A 20135-nucleotide genomic window follows, 5' to 3' on the forward strand; every position below is an offset into this window, starting at 1 on the left:
CTTAACAACCACTTCCTATCCACACTCCACACACTACTTCCGATTAAAAAAAAAATGCATTTCTGGGAGTACCAGTTAGATTTTAGTTTGCAGTGAAGAACATCAGTTAAATTGCAGCAACAGAAGAGAAACCTGTGGAGGGAGGGGCAGCCTTCTCAGGCCTAGAGTGTGCACTGTGGTAGTAAGCGTCTCCGCGGCTAACTAAGCGTCTCCGCGGCTAGCTAAACGTCTCTGTGGTTAACTAAACAACCTGGCTCTTTGCACTAGGTGGTGGACAGTGTTTAACAGGGCAACATTGGGTTAACAACGTCTGAAGAATCTAAGTAAGTGACAAATTCAAATTTCCTTTTTTTGTTAACTTAGTATTTCTAATAAAAACATGAAAATGGAACATAAAAGCCACAGATATAATTGTAAAACCATCCGAAGTACAAAAACTTGGTTTTCTGCAATATCTTTACTATGCTACACTCAAATGGTTAAAGTGGACTTTATCATTTATCTCACTTGAAATTAAATCCCCTAGCTGCTCCTTCCCAGCCTTAGTCCTCACTGGGGGAAAATTTATTTAATACAAATTTGGTATCTACAACTGTATTTGGGGTTACAACCAAAATATGAATGGCACACACGTTTACATGTTTGACACGGGCTCCTCGACGACCATATAGGTGGTTAACACACGGCAACATGATTTCGACTTCTCCGCCTGGCTGCATCCAACAGCAGGGTGTTTCCTCCATCTGTCGCCAACTCTGGGCGCCACCCCCATGTCCCTCCCAGCTCTGCAGAGATGACAAACTACTATATCCACCCACACCTCCACGCTGTTAGATGAAGAAACACCATTTACCTGAAACTTCCGACACATTAATGCCACAGGAGCCAGTGAGGGAAAATAGTCAGGCCTCCTCACGGTCCCTGCAGCAGTTTGTGCTGCGATGGGACGGGAAGCCAGCTCCGTAATTAGGGCAGACATGACTGAGGTCACACTAGTGACTGTGTGAAAACCCACCCGCCAATAAGACAGCGTCCGTGAAAACGAGTGGCCACAAGCACCTTATTTCAAAAATGACACTGTCTCTTTCTGCTCCAAAATAAATCAAAGAGACCAACATGATGGTGAGCCCTAAATGGACCAAGACCCAACAGGCTGTCAAAAACAAGAAAGGGAAGCGATTTCAAACTAACGTTTGATGAAAAAGACCCATCTTTTTGAGCAGAGTGTCTCAGCCGAGGGGAAGGCCAAGCTCATACCTGGCAGGGTGAGGCAGATGAGGCTGGTGACGAGCAAGGTTATGCACATGAAGACAATCAACAGGAGTATCTGCAAGGCAAGACACAGGTGTGAACGTCTGCTCCGGCCCAGGGCAGCTCACAACGCCCCTCAGAGAACCCACACTGCTCTCCTGTCAGAGGAAGCCTGTGTGTGTCCATTTCCAGGTATCCCTCCATGTCACACAGGGAGGAAATTTTCATTTCAGGTAAAATTACCTATAATTTAGACCAAAAAGAAAACAAACATCCATTTTCATAAAATCAGATACACTAGCAAGTAACAAATGTATTTTTAAACACACAGCATAAAATTGAAACATATCAGCTTGCACTTCCCCTTGTTATTAGTTAAGACTAATAATCACAAACTAAACACATTCACCTTTTATTAAGTCCTTGCAATCAACAAGAAAAGCTTTCTCTAATAGCGCTACCCAAGAAGCATGTCCTATGGGCATGGCTCCTGAGCACGTGATATGTGGCTGTGGGAAAGAGGAACTAAGCTGGGTGGCCAGCTGTAAGGGGACCTGCTACGGGAAGGGGGACAAGGGGGGGAATGAGATGAGGGGAGGGGACACGCAGTGAGAGGGGTACACACTGCAGGAGGAGGACAGGGTTCCCCGACAGAGAGGCGGTGGCTGTCCCTTCGACCTGCTGACCTGCCGTGTGTAAGCACACAGGAGACCAGAAGGCAGGGCTCCAGGAGGGAGACGAAGCTGGTGAAAATGGCTGACAGTAAACCCACAGAGGAGGCTCAGAGGCGGCCAGCTCTAACTGACTGGCTGAATGACTCTCTACTGGTCTGGGCCAGAAGGGCCTTTTGCTTAGGGTCCTTTCAGTCTCTGAAATCTGCGAGGGCAGATGCAGACCAGGGAAAAGGAGAAGGGCGTTCAAGGCTCTACCCGTCTGGGAGCCTGGCCCCCACCACGACACTGGCCATGCCCAAACTGCCTCTGGTCTTGCCTACGCTGCAATGCCCCTTCCACCCTCCGTTTCTTTCTTTGCCAGGCCTCTCGACCTGAGAGCCCAGCTCAGGCCCTTGCTCCGTGCAGAGCCCTGTGGACCAAAGTCAGGGGCCCCTGAATGAAGCAGCCCAGTCCCCTTTGTAAACACCTACATGGGGACCCAAACCACACCCGTCTCCTTGCCCCTCTCAGGACACAGCCTGTGTCTGCTGTCTGCAGCTCCTGTAGGCACCGAGAACACCCAGACACTCGAGAGATGTTTGCTGCAGGACTGACGAACAAACAGGTACATGTGGCTCACAGCGACCCAGTTAAGGCATCGTGACGCCCATGCTTGTGGCGGGAGACTGCGGGGCCGTGAATTGCTTTCATATGGCCCTTCTAGCCATGGTCTTGTAACTCCCACAAAAGGACTGGAAGGGACTATGCAAGTGGCTCGCTATGGAGATTGGACAGTTTTGCTAGGTGCATGGAGCCCTTGGACAGTTTTGCTAGGTGCATGGAACCCTTGTGGGGGTTCCTGTGCTGAGAACTTCCTAGATCCAGGAGACAGAAAGCTATAACACTGAAGACGGCACGAGACAGCTTTAGCACCAGACCAGCAGGCTAGGCTCCTGAACCCACTGCAACAAATTATCAAAAACAGCAGAGAAGTAGAGAGTGCCGTGGGAGGGGCGGCTGATGTCAGAACTGGTAAAAAGGTCGCAGTGGAGGCACGTCTGACCTCCACTTTACAGGAGTCACCTTTGGGCTGATGCTGACCTTGACTGTCCTTCCTCCCTCCTGAAGTTAGACAAGGAGGTCTGACGCCACCTTTACAAAGACAGACAGGCACAGGTGAAAGCCTGTCCACACTTCCAAATAATCTGACCCAGGATCCCATCCCATCATTAAAGGTCGGGAGAACAGGATGGGCCAGGAGCAATGAAGGAGGCCGCAGGCCATGCACAGCACCAGCAAGCGACCTTCGGCAAGCCCTGCACCAGCTGCTGGGCAGTCCCCGGCTGTACAGGCCCCACCTTCAGGATCTGGGTGAGAGTTAGCTGGGCCCATGAGGGCGCCCACTCCGGGTCCTGGCAAGTAGCAGGACTGCACCAATGACATGTGCACTGTGGTTTTTCACATCGTCTCTCTCAAAGAACAGGGGCAACAGCGTACAGACCCCCTAAAACGTGCTGTCGAGTGAGGGTACACAACAGGGCTCCCACCAGGCAAGCACGCCATGTCTTCACCGCCTGCTGCGTGTGTGCAGCACCCTTCTCAATGCCCCGGCGATATCTGCGCAGACCTACCCTGAGCGGGAACTTGAGCGGCCGGCGGTAGGGCTGGAAGCCAATGGGCCCACCCTGCTGCAGGATGGCCTGGTGGGCGGCGTGCAGACCCTCCGCCACCGCTGGCATGACGTTGTCGTTTCGACCGTGCTGGTTGGCGCTGTTCTCGTTCTCGTCCTGGTCTCCCAGTAAGTAAGAGTGAAGGTCCCTGCGTGCAACAACACAGGACAAAGTCCTCACATGGAGTCAGAACAGAAGGGCAGACATGAGACTGAGCTTCCTGGTAATTATGAGGAAGGGCAGGAGATGTCTGCACAAAATCAACCCACTCAAATGCTGGTACCTGCTTTAAAGTAAACCTCTCAAAAGTAACTTGCAGGTATATAATTCTATTATGAAAACATTCTGCATCCCACTTTGAAATGTGGCGTCTGGGGTCTTAAATGCTAACAAGCGGCCATCTAAGATGCATCAATTGGTCTCAACCCACCTGGATCAAAGCAGAATGAAGAACACTAAGGTCACACGACAACTATGAGCCCAAGAGACAGAAAGGGCCACAGGAACCAGAGACTTACATCATCCTGAGACCAGAAGAACTAGATGGTGCCCGGCCACAACCGATGACTGCCCTGACAGGGAGCACAGCAGAGAACTCCTGAGGGAGCAGGAGAACAGTGGGATGCAGACCCCAAATTCTCATAAAAAGACCAGACTTAACGGAATGATTGAGACTAGAAGAATCCCGAGGGTCATGGTCCCCAAGCCTTCTGTTGGCCCAAGACAGGAACCATTCCCGAAGACAACTCATCAGACATGGAAGGGACTGGACAGTGGGTAGGAGAGAGATGCTGATGAAGAGTGAGCTAATTATACCAGGTGGACACTTGAGACTGTGTTGGCAACTCCTGTCTGGAGAGGAGATGGGAGGGTAGAGGGGTTAGAAACTGGCAAAATTGTCATGAAAGGAGAGACTGGAAGGGCTGACTCATTACGGGGAGAGTAAGTGGGAGTACGGAGTAAGGTGTATATAAGCTTCTATGTGACAGACTGACTTGATTTGTAAATGTTCACTTAAAGCTCAATAAAAAATATTAAAAAAAAAAAAAGTAACTTGCAGACAACCCCCAAACTTCTGTCTATTTTATCTGATTTTTTTTTTCCAGCCAGGACCTGAGAAGAAATCAGGATCTGAGAAAATGCACCATGTACAAGATATTCTGTGAGGGTCGTAAGGAGAATCACCCAGCTGCTTCTCTTCTCTGCAGACAGCTGCGTGTCTGCTGTGATGTGCCACCCAACAGATCTCCAGCCATAGACTCAAGTAGGGGATAGGGAGAGAGAAGGAGAGAACTCCAGAGGAATAGAATTAAATCCACAATACTGTATGAAAAACTCTTAAATCACAAAGATCTAGCTTTTAAATAAGTGTATTATGTATAAATCTGGGAAAAAATAAACAAATGCCACAGTCTAAGTGACTGAGAAGCCAAATCTGAGGCCAGCTCATTCACCAGGTTAGGACCTCGAAGATAAAGGTTAGCGGGTTCGTTTTCGATGCACTGAATTTCTCTTTTTCACCCCACGTAAAGGAATGGAAGAAGGTGGGCCAGCACCAACCTCCAAGAAAAGGTAAACACACGCTGGATACTTCATGAAGGGGCAGGATTTCACTTTCCAGCCATCAGTGTGATGGGCGCTGTCGGTTGCCCTGTGATGTGTGTGCAGCGGGCTGTACTTACAGCGAGTGTCCGGCGGCCACCGTCCAGGCACGTACGAGTCCCTTTAGCCACTGCCTTGTGTGGCCCTGCTCCAGCAGCGCCGGCAGGATCACCTGGAGCAGCAGCAGCTCGAGTGACAGCTCGCTGACTGGGGCGTCGCTAGGACCAGACACACCACCATGACACTTGTTACTGGTGGGACCACAAGCACGCCCCGGTCCCTCCCTTCCCCTCTCCTCCTGCAGTCCTGGGTACATCAAGGCCCTGCAGGGCTGCGTCAGCAAGGCTGTTCTGAGTGGGAGGCGTACCTGTACAGCATGACGTTGTAGGGCAAGAAGCTGGGCAGCAGGCTCTTGATGATCCTTATGGGCAGCCAGAGCATCAACAGCACAATGGAGCCAAAGACGATCTGCAGGGGATCGGGGGTGAGTGTGGGCCGGCACAGCCCGAGCCTGCACCCCGCCCAGCCCCTCACCCACACCCAGCATGTAGCTGCTGTGTGTGAAGAATGGGCTGCTGAGGCAGCTGCATGGATCTGGCCCCCACATCCTCTAGGATGCAGGATCTGCCCCCCGCCACGTCCTCTAGGATGCGGGATCTGCCCCCCCCACGTCCTCTAGGATACAGGATCTGCCCCCCCACCATGTCCTCTAGGATGCAGGATCTGCCCCCCACGTCCTCTAGGATGCAGGATCTGCCACCCCCATCCTCTAGGATGCAGGATCTGCCCCCTCCGACACGTCCTCTAGGATACAGGATCTGCCCCCCTGCCACGTCCTCTAGGATACAGGATCTCCCCGCCCTCACGTCTTCTAGGATGCAGGATCTGTCCTCTCCCACATCCTCTAGGATGCAGGATATGCCCCCGCCACGTCCTCTAGGATACAGAATCTGTCCCCTCCCACATCCTCTGGGATGTAGGATCTGTCCCCTCCCACGTCCCCTAGGACACAGGACCTGTCCCCCCCACGCTCTCTAGATACACAGGACCTGCCTCCTACTCAAACACAAGGGTCAAACCAGGGGCCGCACAGACAACCCCACTTGGTGGTGGTGATCGGCCAGAGCCTGCAAAGGAAGGAAATCCCTCCAACTTCATCCATCAGCCAGAGAACACTCCCTGTGCTCATAGGCATGACCATTTCAAAAGGGCACAGTATGGCTTTTAGACTTTTATTTTGGAAACACTTAGATTTAGCCAGGTAATTTCTTCCAGGCACAGAAGAAACTCTGAGATGCTTCTGCTTAGAGTTTAATTTAGAAGCTGTTAACAATGTCCATTCTTTCAAGGCCAATTAAATGTCATTCCCAAGGGACCCTAATTTGGTAATCAATTATACCACCAAAAAACGAAGACACTGTTGATTTATTAACCACCATATATTTATTTTGGAACCCCGGTGGAGCAGTGGTTAAGAGCTACAGCTGTGAACCAAGGGGAGAGCAGTTCAAATCCACCAGCTGCTCCTTGGGAATCCTATCAGTCAGTTCTACTCTGCTCTGTAGGGTCACTGTGCATCGGAATCCACTCGAGGGCACACAACCACCACAGTGACATATTTATATTAACAGGGTAACCAGTAAACCTGCTACTAGACAACCAAGTTCCCCAGCTCAAGATAAACATAAATATTCCCTATCCCTCCCCTGACCATCTTGAAATCTACATCTCAAGAGTAGCACACTTTACTCAAAGAACAAGGAAGAGTTCTGCTTACCACTGACAAAATAAATCTTCGGAGGTGCCTATAAATGGGCAGGTGGATCATCTCCTGTACTGGGTTAAAATCCGGATCGTTCAAGTTCCTTAGGAACCACAGGACACCAGGCCGCAGTACCTGCAAAGGTATTTTAAATGCTGTTATTAAGGTACTCACCAAGGTCTTCCAGCTCTGAAGAGGAGTTAAAACAGTGACCCAGAAAAAAGCTCCTGGGAACACTCTGGCACCTAGAATGGGCCCCAGAAAATCCAAGATGAGTTCCTAAACCAGACTCTTTATGAATATTATTCTGGGCTTGATGCCATTTGATGCTTTTAACTATTTCCTGAACAAACATCCATTGAGCCCAATTTGTCAAGATTTCCGAGACAAGTAAATAAATGATACGTCCATGGTATCATATCACCTGGTGAATGGATGATGCTGCCATTTAGAAACTGTCCTAAAGAGGAGACTTGATGTCTGTCTTCAGCCTCCACAAAGGAGTTACCTTAATTAAGAAACCTACAGCTGCCCAGGTCTCCATTTTGCTGTCGCTAAGACACACCTTTCCTTCCCCCCTCAGTGGACACCACTGACCCAAGAGGTATGGGTCGTGGGACAAGGCCCATACCTGGGTACCAGGCCCAGGTGGCCCAGACCCCTGAGGGACTGAGTAGAAACTACCTAATCCACCTAAACCCATGTTTCTCCATCTGCCAAATGAGGGACTGCAATACATGGCCTCTATCGTTCCATTGGAAACCCTGGTGGCGTAATGGTTAAGTGCTACGGCTGCTAGCCAAAAGGGTAGCAGTTTGAATACACCAGGCGCTCCTTGGAAACTTAATGGGGCAGTTCTACTCTGTCCTATTGGGTTGCTATGAGTCGGGATCGACTCGTTGGCAATGGGTTCCATTTTTTCAGTTTACGGTTCCGTGTTACTCCCAAAGACTAGGGTTCCCTACACGAAAACCATTCATTACTCGCTATTTTCAGTAGGAGACATTGACTGTATCACTTAGCAATGGAATTTAGAGTTCACTTATAATTACAATTCTTTGAAACCATATTTGCTTTAGTCTCATAGAAAGGACTCATGCCTTATCTGCAACAGAACTCACTAAGCTTAAATGGTGTGATGCAAAGGGCAGAAGGCGCACAGGGCAGAGTGGAAATCCACGTGCTCACATGCGGCACTCGCCTTAGCTCCCCACCTGCACCGGGGGTGAGTGGACTTGTTCATGTGCATGCTTCTTCCTGGAATCGTGTCACGACACAGGGTTCAGGTGTGGCAGGGGGCCTGGGGCCTGGGGCCCGGGTGCGGCCCAGGGGCTGGGGGCTGGGTCTGGCACGGGGCCCATGAACAGCATTAGGCCTGGCATACAGCACATGGTGCAGCCCAGGGCGCAGGTACGGCCCAGGGCCTGGCATACAGCACAAGGTACAGCATGGGGCCCACGTATGGCATGGGACCTGGCACACAGCACAGGGCCTGGTGCCAATGAGCATTCAGCAAACACTTGGTGAGAGAACACACATCCACCAGAAAGGCTCAGTTTACGCGTCCTTCTGCACCAGCATGGCTTGGCTGGAGCTGCACCAAGTCCAACACAGTCCAGCCCTCATCCTCCTCACTGGATTGTAAAGAAGCCTGTCTGGCGAGTGGACTGAGGTTAAAAAGGCTGTCACGGTAATTCTATACGTAGGAGCCTGCTTCAAAAGCACTTTAGACTCAATCCTGCAAACCATGTCCTTTTGGCATTTCCAGCATAACATTCCCTTAAATCAAGTCCGAGACAGGCTCACACCACACACCAGTCCAGGCGTTTGGATTAAAGGCTGGCTACAGCAATTACCAGCGAAACACGTGCTTTCGCTGAATTTCTTCCCTCAGTTTAATCCTCTTTCAAATTTACAACCGATTATAAACAATTGTGCGGATATATGACTGAAAGCACTTTAAAGAAATCAAACCAAATTTCCGGACTGGCTGTTCCCTCTTAGAATGAATCACGAAGAACATGGTCCGTCGCCTTCCCGCCGTGGGACTCACCTCTCTCAGTAACAGGATGAAGGAGGCAAAGTAGAACACGTAGACCATCCCTACCAGCCAGTGCAGGAACATGGTGGTACCCGGGGCTGACTGAAAGCTCAGCTCCCGGTCCTTCAGGGTGGCGTCAAACATTTCCTGGACACAGAGAGAGGGAGAGGGGTTAACACGCCCACCTTCCAGGATGCCAGCTAGTGGCAGCACATGTCGGTTATGGGGCACTGGGGCTGCAGCTCTCCTAACACCATCTCATGGTTTCAGAATGATGTATGGCATGGTCGGATGCGGTTTCAACATTTAAAGTATTTAAACGTAAGAAGCAAGGAGGAAAGGTAAACCAACGGATGGAAAAAAGTGTCACTGGCATGGCTATGGTGAAGCCTGGTTTTGTGTTGTGCTGAGGCCTGTCCTTGGCTGAGTTTTGCACCTGAGGAGCAGCAGTAGGAAGGTAGAGGACATGGCCTCAGAGCCAGAGGCAGCTTGTCTACACGTGGGATGTTTGTGAAGACTCAGAGACTGATGACCACTGACAGCCACTAAAGGTCACAGTCAAGACGGCACGACAGTGAACACAAATGTCAGGGCTGGGTTATTAGTACAAGGATAGTTTTCTTGCCAGATTAATCTTTTTGTGTATATAATGTCTTAGCATTACCATAAAATTCAGAAGAGCAAATTAAGAAAATTCTCCATTGGTTATTAGAAAGGTACCAGTCGAGACACTCTCACGTCAAAAATGTGTGCAAAGCCCCTGAAAATCACTAGCAACACTAAGACTCCACAATATATACTCAGAAAGAACAAGCAAATCGGGGTCCAGTGTTTACAGGAACCCTTGCTCACACCCTGCTCTGAGCCACCCTACAGCTCAGGACCAGCTCATACCCTGCCCTGAGCCACCCCACAGCTCAGGACCAGCTCACACACCCCTCTGAGCCACCCCACAGCACAGGACCAGCTCACCTCCTGCTCTGAGCCACCCCACAGTGCAGAACCAGCTCGCACCATGTTCTGAGCCACCCCACAGCACAGGACCAGCTCACACCCCGCTCTGAGCCACCCCACAGTGCAGGACCAGCTCATGTCCCACTCTGAGCCACCCCACAGTGCAGGACCAGCTCACACCCACCTCTGAGCCACCCCATAGCGCAAGACCAGCTCCTGCCCCACTCTGAGCCACCCCACAGCATGGGACCAGGTCACACCCTGCTCTGAGCCACCCCACAGGGCGGGACTAGCTCACACCGTGTTCTGAGACACCCCACAGTGCAGGACCAGCTCACCAGAGAGCAGATGTCCAGCCACCAGCCACAGATGAGTGGGAACACGCCGATCTCCACTACCACCAGCAGCGAGACCTGGCAGGAGAGTAAATGCCATCAGTACGGCCACCCCAGTTTGGGAAGAGGGATTCCTAGTGTTAACTCAAAACAAGAATTACCTTAACGACTATGTAGCAGACTCCCAGCAAGCGACGGGACCGTTGGAATTTAACAAGAGTTGCCAATCCCTACATCACCTGGTCAAGGAAAAGCTGTGCATTCATAGGTCCATGAAATAGGTGACTATGAGGCAGTCACTTAGTATATTTTGACAGGCAGAATTAACTTCACAGTTTGTCCACTCTCATCCTCACTACAAATACCTCCACCTTTTACTAAGAGGAGAAGCGAGAAAACGCTACGAAGAACAATGCCTTGGACTGAATATTACTCAACAGCACGTTGGCTCATTAAAGGATACGTGACAGACGATCAGTGTTATTGCTAAGAGTATGTACCCAACTATGGTTGTGATCAGGCCTTCAAAATGAGATGCTTGGACCTGAAACAAAGAAAAAAGATAAAACTTAATTTCACCACACAGCCTTTACCCAGTTTCACCAATGTATTAAACAATTCAAGATGTGTGAGAAGAGCCACTGAGGCCACCGATAAAAGAAACAATCCTAACATCCCTGGGTGATTGCTCGGCAGCCCATACTCCTGCCCCCACCCATTCAACTGCTACATAATCCTAAGGACAACGAGAGCGGGAGAACATCACCCAGAACATGCCCCAGGAGACAAAATAAAAGTCAAGTAAGTTAAGCTTCACAAAGGTAAGGACAGAGTTGGAATACCATGGTCTAAACTCTCAGTGGTCTGTGCCCAACCATAGAGAGCAAGGGTGTGCATGGTGACAAAGGCCACCCACAAGATCTTTCTGGCTCCTGAGAGTCGGACAGCATGTGGCAATAGCTTGGAAAGTCAAAATTTATCAAACATGTGCCTCAACCTTTCGCGTTCCCGCCTTCTAATAATGAGAATTCAGAATGTTATACTAAAGGTTGGATGTGGCTCTTCATCCTTTCAAAACATCACATTCTGACATCTGAGCACTCTTGAGATTCATGTACATAAACTGAACTGAAAACTCCTGATATGCCATCTCTTCCTTAAAAGATCAAATCTTTATAGGGCCCCAAAAAGGTGGTGGTGGTGGTGATGGCGGTGGCGGTAGTTCATCCATATATTTATCTGTCTCTGAAAAATACTGATAAAACGCCCAAAGTAGATGTTTAGAAAACACGATAGCCTGTTGTTCCCAGACAGTCTACCACTTTTTCTTCATTGACTGATGTGTTGCTATGTTTCTGAATTCACTGGGGGGCTACTATGTTTCTGAATTCACTGGGGGGCGCCTGGGGCCAGGGGATGGGTAGAGGGAAGGTACGCCCAAGCTCCTGAGTTGGAGGTCAGCCCTGCAGGGAGACGGTCCCACCACAGGCTGCCTCTGGCCGCCCAACAGGAGGAAGGCAGTGCGTAGTCAACTCCTCAGAACACATCTGTCAGGTGGCAACATGACCCACCAACCCTTGTGCCACCGGTAGTTTGAAAGAAAAGAACAAGATCATGATGCGTAACCGCTCCATTTGCATGAGGCAGGTAGGGGAGTAAAATAACTGTACAGAACGTTATTATTTAGCACATATCAAATTGGCGAGTAATTAATGAAAGTGAGTTTATAAAGTATTATACTTACATGTTCTTCAAATCCCAAACCAACAAGGGAGAAGTGGCCGATGTGGTAAGGGCAAAAGGCTGAAAGGGGGAAGAAACTCAATGAAAACCTCAACCCAAACAGAGACCACCCTAGCACCACCACCCACTCAAAGGAACCAGGTTTTCCTGAAGGAACCTGGGCTTCCTGGAGAAATGTTAGATTCCAGGAGTGGGATATCTCCTATAACCAGAGAACAAGAAAGCTATCCAAGTCTAATGGGATCATGTCAGAAGGACACAGGAAGCATCGTGAAGATGGCCCCACAGGCCATGAAGGATGGTATGAGCATCAGAAAACATACTGACTGCACTGGTGGCAACACTGGACATACACAAATCCACGAGCTCATCACACTCAAGAGAGAAATCCAAAACAACCACCGCAAAAGGAGAAAAGCAACAGAACAAAAAACACTTTCATCACCAATGCAAGTAACTACTCCACCAATTCTTGCTCTGAAAACTAACAATTGAAGTTAAAGAGCTGAGCACCTAGACTGGCTCTCCTGAACAAATGACTTCAGGTTAACCAATGGCTCTAGCTGACAAGAGTAAGTCCTTCTTCACAAAAGATGGCCAGCCAATAAATGTAAAAATGACAGAATGTGAAAACTGTCATTTTGCAACACTAAGTAAAATAAATGACTCTGACAAGGATCACCCAGGGGTATAAAGCCCTCTGATGAAAGGCAGACGGAGTCCTGGACACTCACATGGTCCTGCCCTCAGGTGACTCTATGAAACAGAACAGCAGAGGCTCAGGCTGGAAAAGGTGGTGACTGGGCACTGCACCCCCCCTGCACAGGGTGTACGGAAAGGCAGAGGTGGCCCAGGAAGGACTAGGTGCACAGTATACTGAGCCTGGGTCAAACCAGGACCTCAGACCCAACTTGTAGCTACAGAAAGCATGGGGATGTGATGAGGGGGTAGTCACACAGCCCTCAATATTTTGGATAGTGTGAGGATGTCAGCCCTCACTGTGAGGACTCCACAGTGTGAGGACGTCAGTCCTCAGTGTGAGGACTCCACAGTGTGAGGGCTCCTCAGCATGAGAACGTTAGCCCTCAGTGTGAAGATGTCATCCCTCAGTGTGCGGACTCCACAGTCTGAGGGCTCCATGGTGTGAGGACTCCCCAGTGTGAGGACTCCATAGTGCGGAGTGTGAGGACATCAGCCCCCAATGTGAGGACACCACAGTGTGAGGACGTCAGCCCTCAGTGTGAGGACTCCACAGTGTGAGGACGTCAGCGCCCAGTGTGAGGACTCCACAGTGTGAGGACGTCAGCCCTCAGGGTGAGGACTCCACAGTGTGAGGACGTCAGCTCTCAATGTGAGGACTCCACAGTGTGAGGGCTCCTCAGCATGAGAACGTTAGCCCTCAGTGTGAAGATGTCATCCCTCAGTGTGAGGACTCCACAGTCTGAGGGCTCCATGGGGTGAGGGCTCCACAGTGTGAGGACGTCAGTGTTCAGTGTGAGGGCTCCACAGTGTGAGGATGTCAGCTCTCAGTGTGAGGGCTCCACAGTGTGAGGACGTCAGCTCTCAGTGTGAGGACTCCACAGTGTGAGAACGTCAGCCCTCAGTGTGAGGACTCCACAGTGTAAAGACTCCACAGTGTGAGGGCTCCTCAGTGTGAAGACGTCAGCTCTCAGTGTGAGGACTCCACAGTGTGAGAACGTCAGCCCTCAGTGTGAGGACTCCACAGTGTAAGGACTCCACAGTGTGAGGACGTCAGCCCCCAGTGTGAGGACTCCACAGTGTGAGAACGTCAGCCCTCAGTGTGAGGACTCCACAATGTAAGGACTCCACAGTGTAAGGACTCCACAGTGTGAGGGCTCCTCAGTGTGAAGACGTCAGCTCTCAGTGTGAGGACTCCACAGTGTGAGAACTCCACAGTGTGAGTGCTCCATAGTGTGAGGACGTTGGCTGCCAGTGTGAGGGCTCCTCAGTGTGAGGATTCATAGTGTGAGGATGTCAGCATGTGGCATGTTCTGGAATCTGGCTCTAAGGAGCTCATACCGAAGGAAGGTGGGCTGCCTCCCCTTTAGTTCCCATTTCCTCTGGTAATAGCTCCTAAGCCAGGGACAGATGGAAACAGGACCTTCTGCCATATTCCCTATGGCACACAGATAATCAGCACAAAATCATTCCAGAGGTGGAATATTCTATATTTCCAAGTCAACGTAAAACCTGTGTGTGTGTGTTAGAGAATCCCTACACAGGATTCCCATCTAAAGCTACTTCCATATAATCCTTAACTAATATTCCTATGTTCAAAGCTAAACAAGACAAAAACCTATTAACAGGGCTCCTTAGAAACTAGTCATACCACAATATCATGAAAAATAAAAGCATAAAGATCACTTACCAAAAACAAGAATGAACAGTGTGTTTAGAGATACCACCCAGAAGACATGCTCCTAAGGGAAAAGAGCGTTAATTCAACAGACGCGTTCACATCAGACGTCTGCGTTAATGCAGAATGCATTCACTGTAGGATAGAAAGTTTCTCCCTCTTTACAGTTTTGAGATTTCAATCCAGAATGATGCATAGCTTTTCATCAGACGACTTATAAAGCTAAACTTAATAAAATTTACAGTTCATAATGTTACACATAGAAAAAAGACTCAAATAAATTAATTCATAAACATTTCCTTTTGAGAAATTAATATTCCACCACAGATTACATAGATTTTCAGAAATATTGCCCAGGTTTCACTTAAATCAATGACATCGCAAAATTCCAAAGAGAGAAGAGGTGAAACCACCTGAACTCTGAGAGCACATTCAGGTAACAGCAGTGTGCCTTTCAGAGTCTGTTATGGGCTCTCCCCCTAAGGCCCTCGAGGCCTCTGGCCCATCCCCGCACTCCTGCCGTCCGCAGGTCCAGACTGCTCTGCTGCCTCCTTATGGGATGTTCCAGCCTGGTCCTCCTGCCTCCTCTCCCTGTGGCGTCCACTCTCCTTCTGGGACGTTCCAGCCTGGTCCTATTGTCTCCTGTCCTATGGTGTCCACTCTCCTTCTGGAACATTCCAGCCTGGTCCTCCTCTCTCCTGTCCCTATGACGTCCAGCTTTCTTTGTGTCTCAGGACACTGGTCCCATGAGGTTCTTGTATGCTCCATGATTACACCAAGCTGACGCTGCCACCCTCCTCCTCCAGCCATGTCCCACTCCCCGCTGGTCTCCAGCTGGGCCCACCACCTCCCCTGGCCCCGCCAAGTTTAATGACCCCCTTTCCCAGGTAGGTGAGGGCTAACATGGTAAGATTTTCTCCTTAGAAAGACTACTCTGATCTTCTACAAATCTGACTGGCAAGGAGGGGACTGGTTAGCCAAGAGAAGTGGCTTCCTGTCCCCACTCACCATACGGGCTCACAGCTCCTGGATGTCTCAGCTTTCAGGCCTGCCACAGTGTCTCCATCCCAGCATCTCTCATGCTTCAACCTCCAAGGTACCCTCCTTAAAATTTCTTGCTGACAAGCTCTCTGCTAAGGAGCTAAGAGGCCCCCGTGCCCCTTGTGGGCCCTGTACACCTGTCTCTTACACACAGCACCTCTAAACTTCCTTGTTCACAAGCTCACTTCCCACTGCTAACCTACAAACATCTTTGAGAGCAGGGACCTCATCTCACCCACCCCCCAAAACCCCCCAACCCTGGGCATGGCAGGCAGTGGGTGCTCTTCCACAAGGGGATGCAGCACTGTGAGAACGGCCTGTCCCACAGCCACAGTGGGTCCACATCCACGGCACTGCCTCGACGACCCCGCACTTACTGCGAGGCTTGGAGGAGGTAAAGGGCACCTATGACCCTGACCACAGCTGACCAGGGCCTCATCAGGACCGCACTGTCTTGGAGCTGGGATCACTACGAGATGCGTCCCCAATCCCAGATGGCTGGCCTCACCTCTGCCCTGACTCATCACCCACTACGCTGCTTATCATAAGGTTATGTACAGAGTCTGCTGGGGAGACCACAGGGCAGACGTCGCTCTCCAAGGGGCCTCCCCAGCTAGACGGTGTGAGAGTGCAGTCCCAACCACCCCACAAACACCCAGGGGAGCCTGCCTGCGGACAGATAGGACTTGGATCTGTGAGGACACTGCTGGGCCCGGATGTCACAGCCTCAAGCCCGTGCCTGCTCCGGGTTCCTATGTGTGAGCTGGCATATGCACCCTGTGAGTCAGCAGGGTTTCTGTGGCCATCTTGATGCCCTGAGCACCCTGAAAATCCCATGTGGCAAGTGGTGTTTGCATCGCAGGCCCTGAAAGCAGCCTCACTGCTCCCTCTAGGACCAGGCAGCTCAACCTCACCTTGGTGCTGCAGCCTCTCCTGTGAGGTGGAGTTCCCCAGGTAAAATAAAAGAAGGCCAGGGAGCAAACGGCGCGTGCCCAGGCCAGCATGTACTCTCACTGTAAGCGTGCGCAAAGCTGCTGGTTCTGGCCAGGACGGGCATGAAGGCTCCACTTTAAGGAAGACCAAGTGCCTTTCACTGCCACTAACTCTGGGCTCCCCTTTCTTTTCCAAAAATCAAATATTTAATAGTAACTTCCTTTTTAAACAGTATTAGCTTTATGCTTTGCCAATATTTTCAATACACAAAATAGACTTTCTTCAACATATGGCATAATCGAAAGCCAAAGGACATTTCGACTTTTAAAATAAAAAGGTAACACATGCTGTAAATTTGGAGTTACTAAATCACCAAGAAAGTAAGTCACAATTCTGTTGTTAAAAAGAATGCATTTACTTACAAGAAAAACCAGCGATCCATCAAGTCCTAGCATCTAAAAAGAACAAAGGATAATAACATGCATTAATTCAAGATGTGGCAGGATTTTCTACTCTGTTTGTGAAAAGGGCTGCTTTTCTTTCCGATGGCTGTCAGCAGAGTCCTCATCCACACTTTCCAGTGCTGCCCAGCACTTCAGAGAGCAAAAGATTTGTTCACTGGAGTCTTACATATTGGGCCTCCTTTTGTTCCAGTCCATGGGATTCTAAGTCTAAAAAAAATTCTACCTTGGGTTTATTTCTTAAGTTACATATGGGGCTAGCCAAGATTTTATGAGAGAACTACATTATTTTGTTAAAGAAGCATCAAAATGCTCTTGAAATGTAAATGTGTTATTGCTTTTCAAAAGCCCACAGTGTCAAGTGGAGCAAGGCCAGACAGAGAAGCAGCCATCAGTGGGCTCTCGGCAAAACATTCCTCATGCTTCCACCAAACACGTACATCAAGTAAGCTTCTCCAGAAGTGAAGTCCTGGTGGCTGTTCAGACCACAGGTAACAGAAATCAGCGTGCACGTCTAAGCCCACCCCACTTCAGGCGCCGCAAGGAGGGCGACAGGGAAGCTTACTCACCCTCTCCCACGTGAGCTCCTCGGCGGCCCGGTCCCACTCCAGCGCATTCCAGTTCATGTCGTCTGCAAGCACAGTGTGGATTAGAGACCCCTGGTGGGCCTGAACTACAAACAGTACAAACCCATAACCCACTGTGTCAAGTCAATCCCAACTCGCAGTGACCCTACAGCAACCCTACAGGACAGAGCAGAACTGCCCCATAGGGTTTCCAAGCAGCAGCTGGTGGATTTGAACTGCTGACCTTTCGATTACCAGTTGTAGCTCTTAACCACCGGGGCCCGCGAATGGTAAAAGGCACTCTTAATCTGGCACTTTGTCAATCACTGCTGAGAAGCTAAAGAACATTTTTTTATTTTTCGTACTGAGTATTTGCTTGCTAGGCAATAAACAACAAAGCAAATAAAAAAGGTGATTCTAGGTTGAGGTACGTGCTAGAAAACCGTTGAACAGAGTTCTGTGAAAGGGAGGAACTCAGCAGCTCTTGTCAACAGTGAGCCTGGGGGCTGTGAATAAGGTGAGGAAGCCCGGGGGCTGGGTTCTGAGAGATCAGGAGGTGGCAGGAAGCAAAGTGTGGAAGGCAGGCAGGGGTCAGGCCAGGCTTCATCTTACTCTTCAGTGCGATGCTCTCCCCAGGAGCCTCCTCTGAGCAACCGGCACAACACACGCCGCAGGGTGCAGTCATGAATGTGTACCCCAGTGCTCCCACTTCACTGCACCACACAGCCCACAAAGGAGGCGTGGGCGTCCTGCTCACAGCTGTCAACTCAATGCCTGCAGGGTGTGCGGCGCCTGCAGAGCCCAGCCTGAGTGTGGCAGTGGGGCAGGGAGAGTAAGCGCCCAGACCGCAGGCTGGCAGGCCTGTCCTGGGTCAGAACCCCGTACTACAGTCACACTGCAGCAAAACGAGAAACTGGCTTCTTAGGTGGTACCAGGCCAGCTGTGAACACTTCACAATGCTTCTAAGATATTAAAAGTTGTACTGACTCAACAGAAATGGAAAGGGAGAAGCAAAGGAAGAAGGCCAACTTCTATCAATTCCTTAAGAAAAAAAAGCGGGACCTATTCCAACTTACAATAAATTTCTTCCAATTGATCCTATAAAAAAAATTCTGTGTAAAGCAGAACTTTAAAACACAAAATGTACCCGGCTTCACAGAAAACTATATATATTTATGCACATGTATATTCATAAAAACCAAAAAGACAAGAGGCACCAAGACATAGTCATTCGAACAGAAGAAGGTGATACTACGTGCTTTAAAATCAGTAAAGGTGCACGTCAGGGTTGGATCCTTTCACCATACCTATTCAATCCGTCTGCTGAGCAAATAATTCAAGAAGCTGGACTATATGAAGAAGAACAGGCATCAGGATTGGAGGAAAACTCATTAACAACCTGCGTTATGCAGATGACAAAACCTGGCTTGCTGAAAGTGAAGAGGACTTAAGTATTTACTGATGAAGATCAAAGACCACAGCCTTCAGTATGGATTACACCTCAACATAAAGAAAACAAAAATCCTCACAACTTGAGCAATCACCAACATCATGATAAATGGAGAGAAGATTGAAGTTCTCAAGGATTTTATTTTACTTGGATCCACAATCAACGCCTACAGAAGCAGCAGTCAAGAAATCAAACCATGTACTGCACTTGGCAAATCTGCTGCAAAAGACCTCTCTTTAAAGTGTTAAAAAGCAAAGATCTCACTTTAAGGACTAAGGTGCGTCTGATCCAAGCCATGGTGTTTTGAATCACCTCATATGCATGCAAAAGCTGGACAATGAATAAGGAAGATTGAAGAAGAATTGATGCCTCTTTATTGTGGTGTTGGCAGACAATATCCAACGTACCACGGACTGCCAAAAGAACGAACAAGTCTATCTTGGAAGAAATACAGCCAGAATGCTCCTTAGGAGCAGGGATGGCGAGACTTCATCTCACATACTTTGGACATGTTATCAGAAGGGACCAGTCCCTGGAGAAGGACATCATGCTTGATAAAGTAGAGGATCAGTGAAGAAGGGGAAGGTCTTCAGTGGGATGGATTGACACAGTGGCTGCTACAATGGGCTCAAGCATAACAACAATTGTGAGGACGGCGCAGGACCAGGCAGTGTTGCGTTCTGTTGTGCACAGGGTCGCTATGAGCTGGAACCAACTCGACGGCATCTAACACCACCACCACCATATTCATAGATTTTCTAAAATAAAGTAAATACACGTTCAAGAGGGTACTTGAAAACCACTAAGATTTCAGCACAAGGAGTGGCGCAGACACACAGCAGCCTCACCAGGGGCCCCGTTGTTGCCATCAGCTCCGTCCTCCATGCCCACATCGTCTTCCTCCTCATTGTCCTCCTCCTCCTCCATCTGGTCGTCCTGAGCATCGGGGTTCTCCCCGACCACTGCATTCCCACCGGCTGGGTTACCAGGCAGAACACCGCCAGGCATATCAGCATCAGGATCGTCGTCAGGTGGTGCCTGGAATGACAAAAAAACCTACGAGTTTAGGGAACTTGTCTCAGTTTTGCCAAACCTCATTCTCTCTCTTAAAAAAACAAACTAGCAAACAAAAACCCTACTCAACTTCTAAAAAAGCATCTCGCAATGTCATCTTTTCTGAATGTATTCAACTTTAGATCAGGTTGGTATATAAGAACAAACTAACTTCAGAGTGTATGTACTCATTTGTTATATCTAAGGGTTAATATTTCACAAAGCATTACAGAAAATGGGTTT

At 49.4% G+C, this 20135-nt stretch overlaps 1 protein-coding gene across 1 annotated transcript in view; it reads right to left on the reverse strand.

Annotated features, from left to right (window-relative positions):
• The window catches only part of MARCHF6 (membrane associated ring-CH-type finger 6), an 84704-nt gene that overhangs the window by 25381 nt on the left and 39188 nt on the right, over positions 1–20135 (reverse strand). Inside the window, exons 7-20 of the mRNA XM_049860086.1 lie at positions 19688–19877; positions 17393–17454; positions 16785–16817; positions 14401–14452; positions 12013–12071; positions 10732–10812; positions 10430–10498; positions 10272–10346; positions 8992–9126; positions 6954–7073; positions 5544–5644; positions 5257–5394; positions 3536–3722; positions 1258–1327 (exon numbers count right to left, since the gene is read on the reverse strand). Of these exons, the coding sequence (XP_049716043.1) occupies positions 1258–1327; positions 3536–3722; positions 5257–5394; positions 5544–5644; positions 6954–7073; positions 8992–9126; positions 10272–10346; positions 10430–10498; positions 10732–10812; positions 12013–12071; positions 14401–14452; positions 16785–16817; positions 17393–17454; positions 19688–19877 (1372 nt within the window). The remainder of the gene's footprint in view (positions 1–1257; positions 1328–3535; positions 3723–5256; positions 5395–5543; positions 5645–6953; positions 7074–8991; positions 9127–10271; positions 10347–10429; positions 10499–10731; positions 10813–12012; positions 12072–14400; positions 14453–16784; positions 16818–17392; positions 17455–19687; positions 19878–20135) is intronic.

Source organism: Elephas maximus, chromosome 2 (genome assembly GCF_024166365.1).
Source record: "Elephas maximus indicus isolate mEleMax1 chromosome 2, mEleMax1 primary haplotype, whole genome shotgun sequence".
Classification (NCBI taxonomy): Eukaryota; Metazoa; Chordata; class Mammalia; order Proboscidea; family Elephantidae; genus Elephas; species Elephas maximus.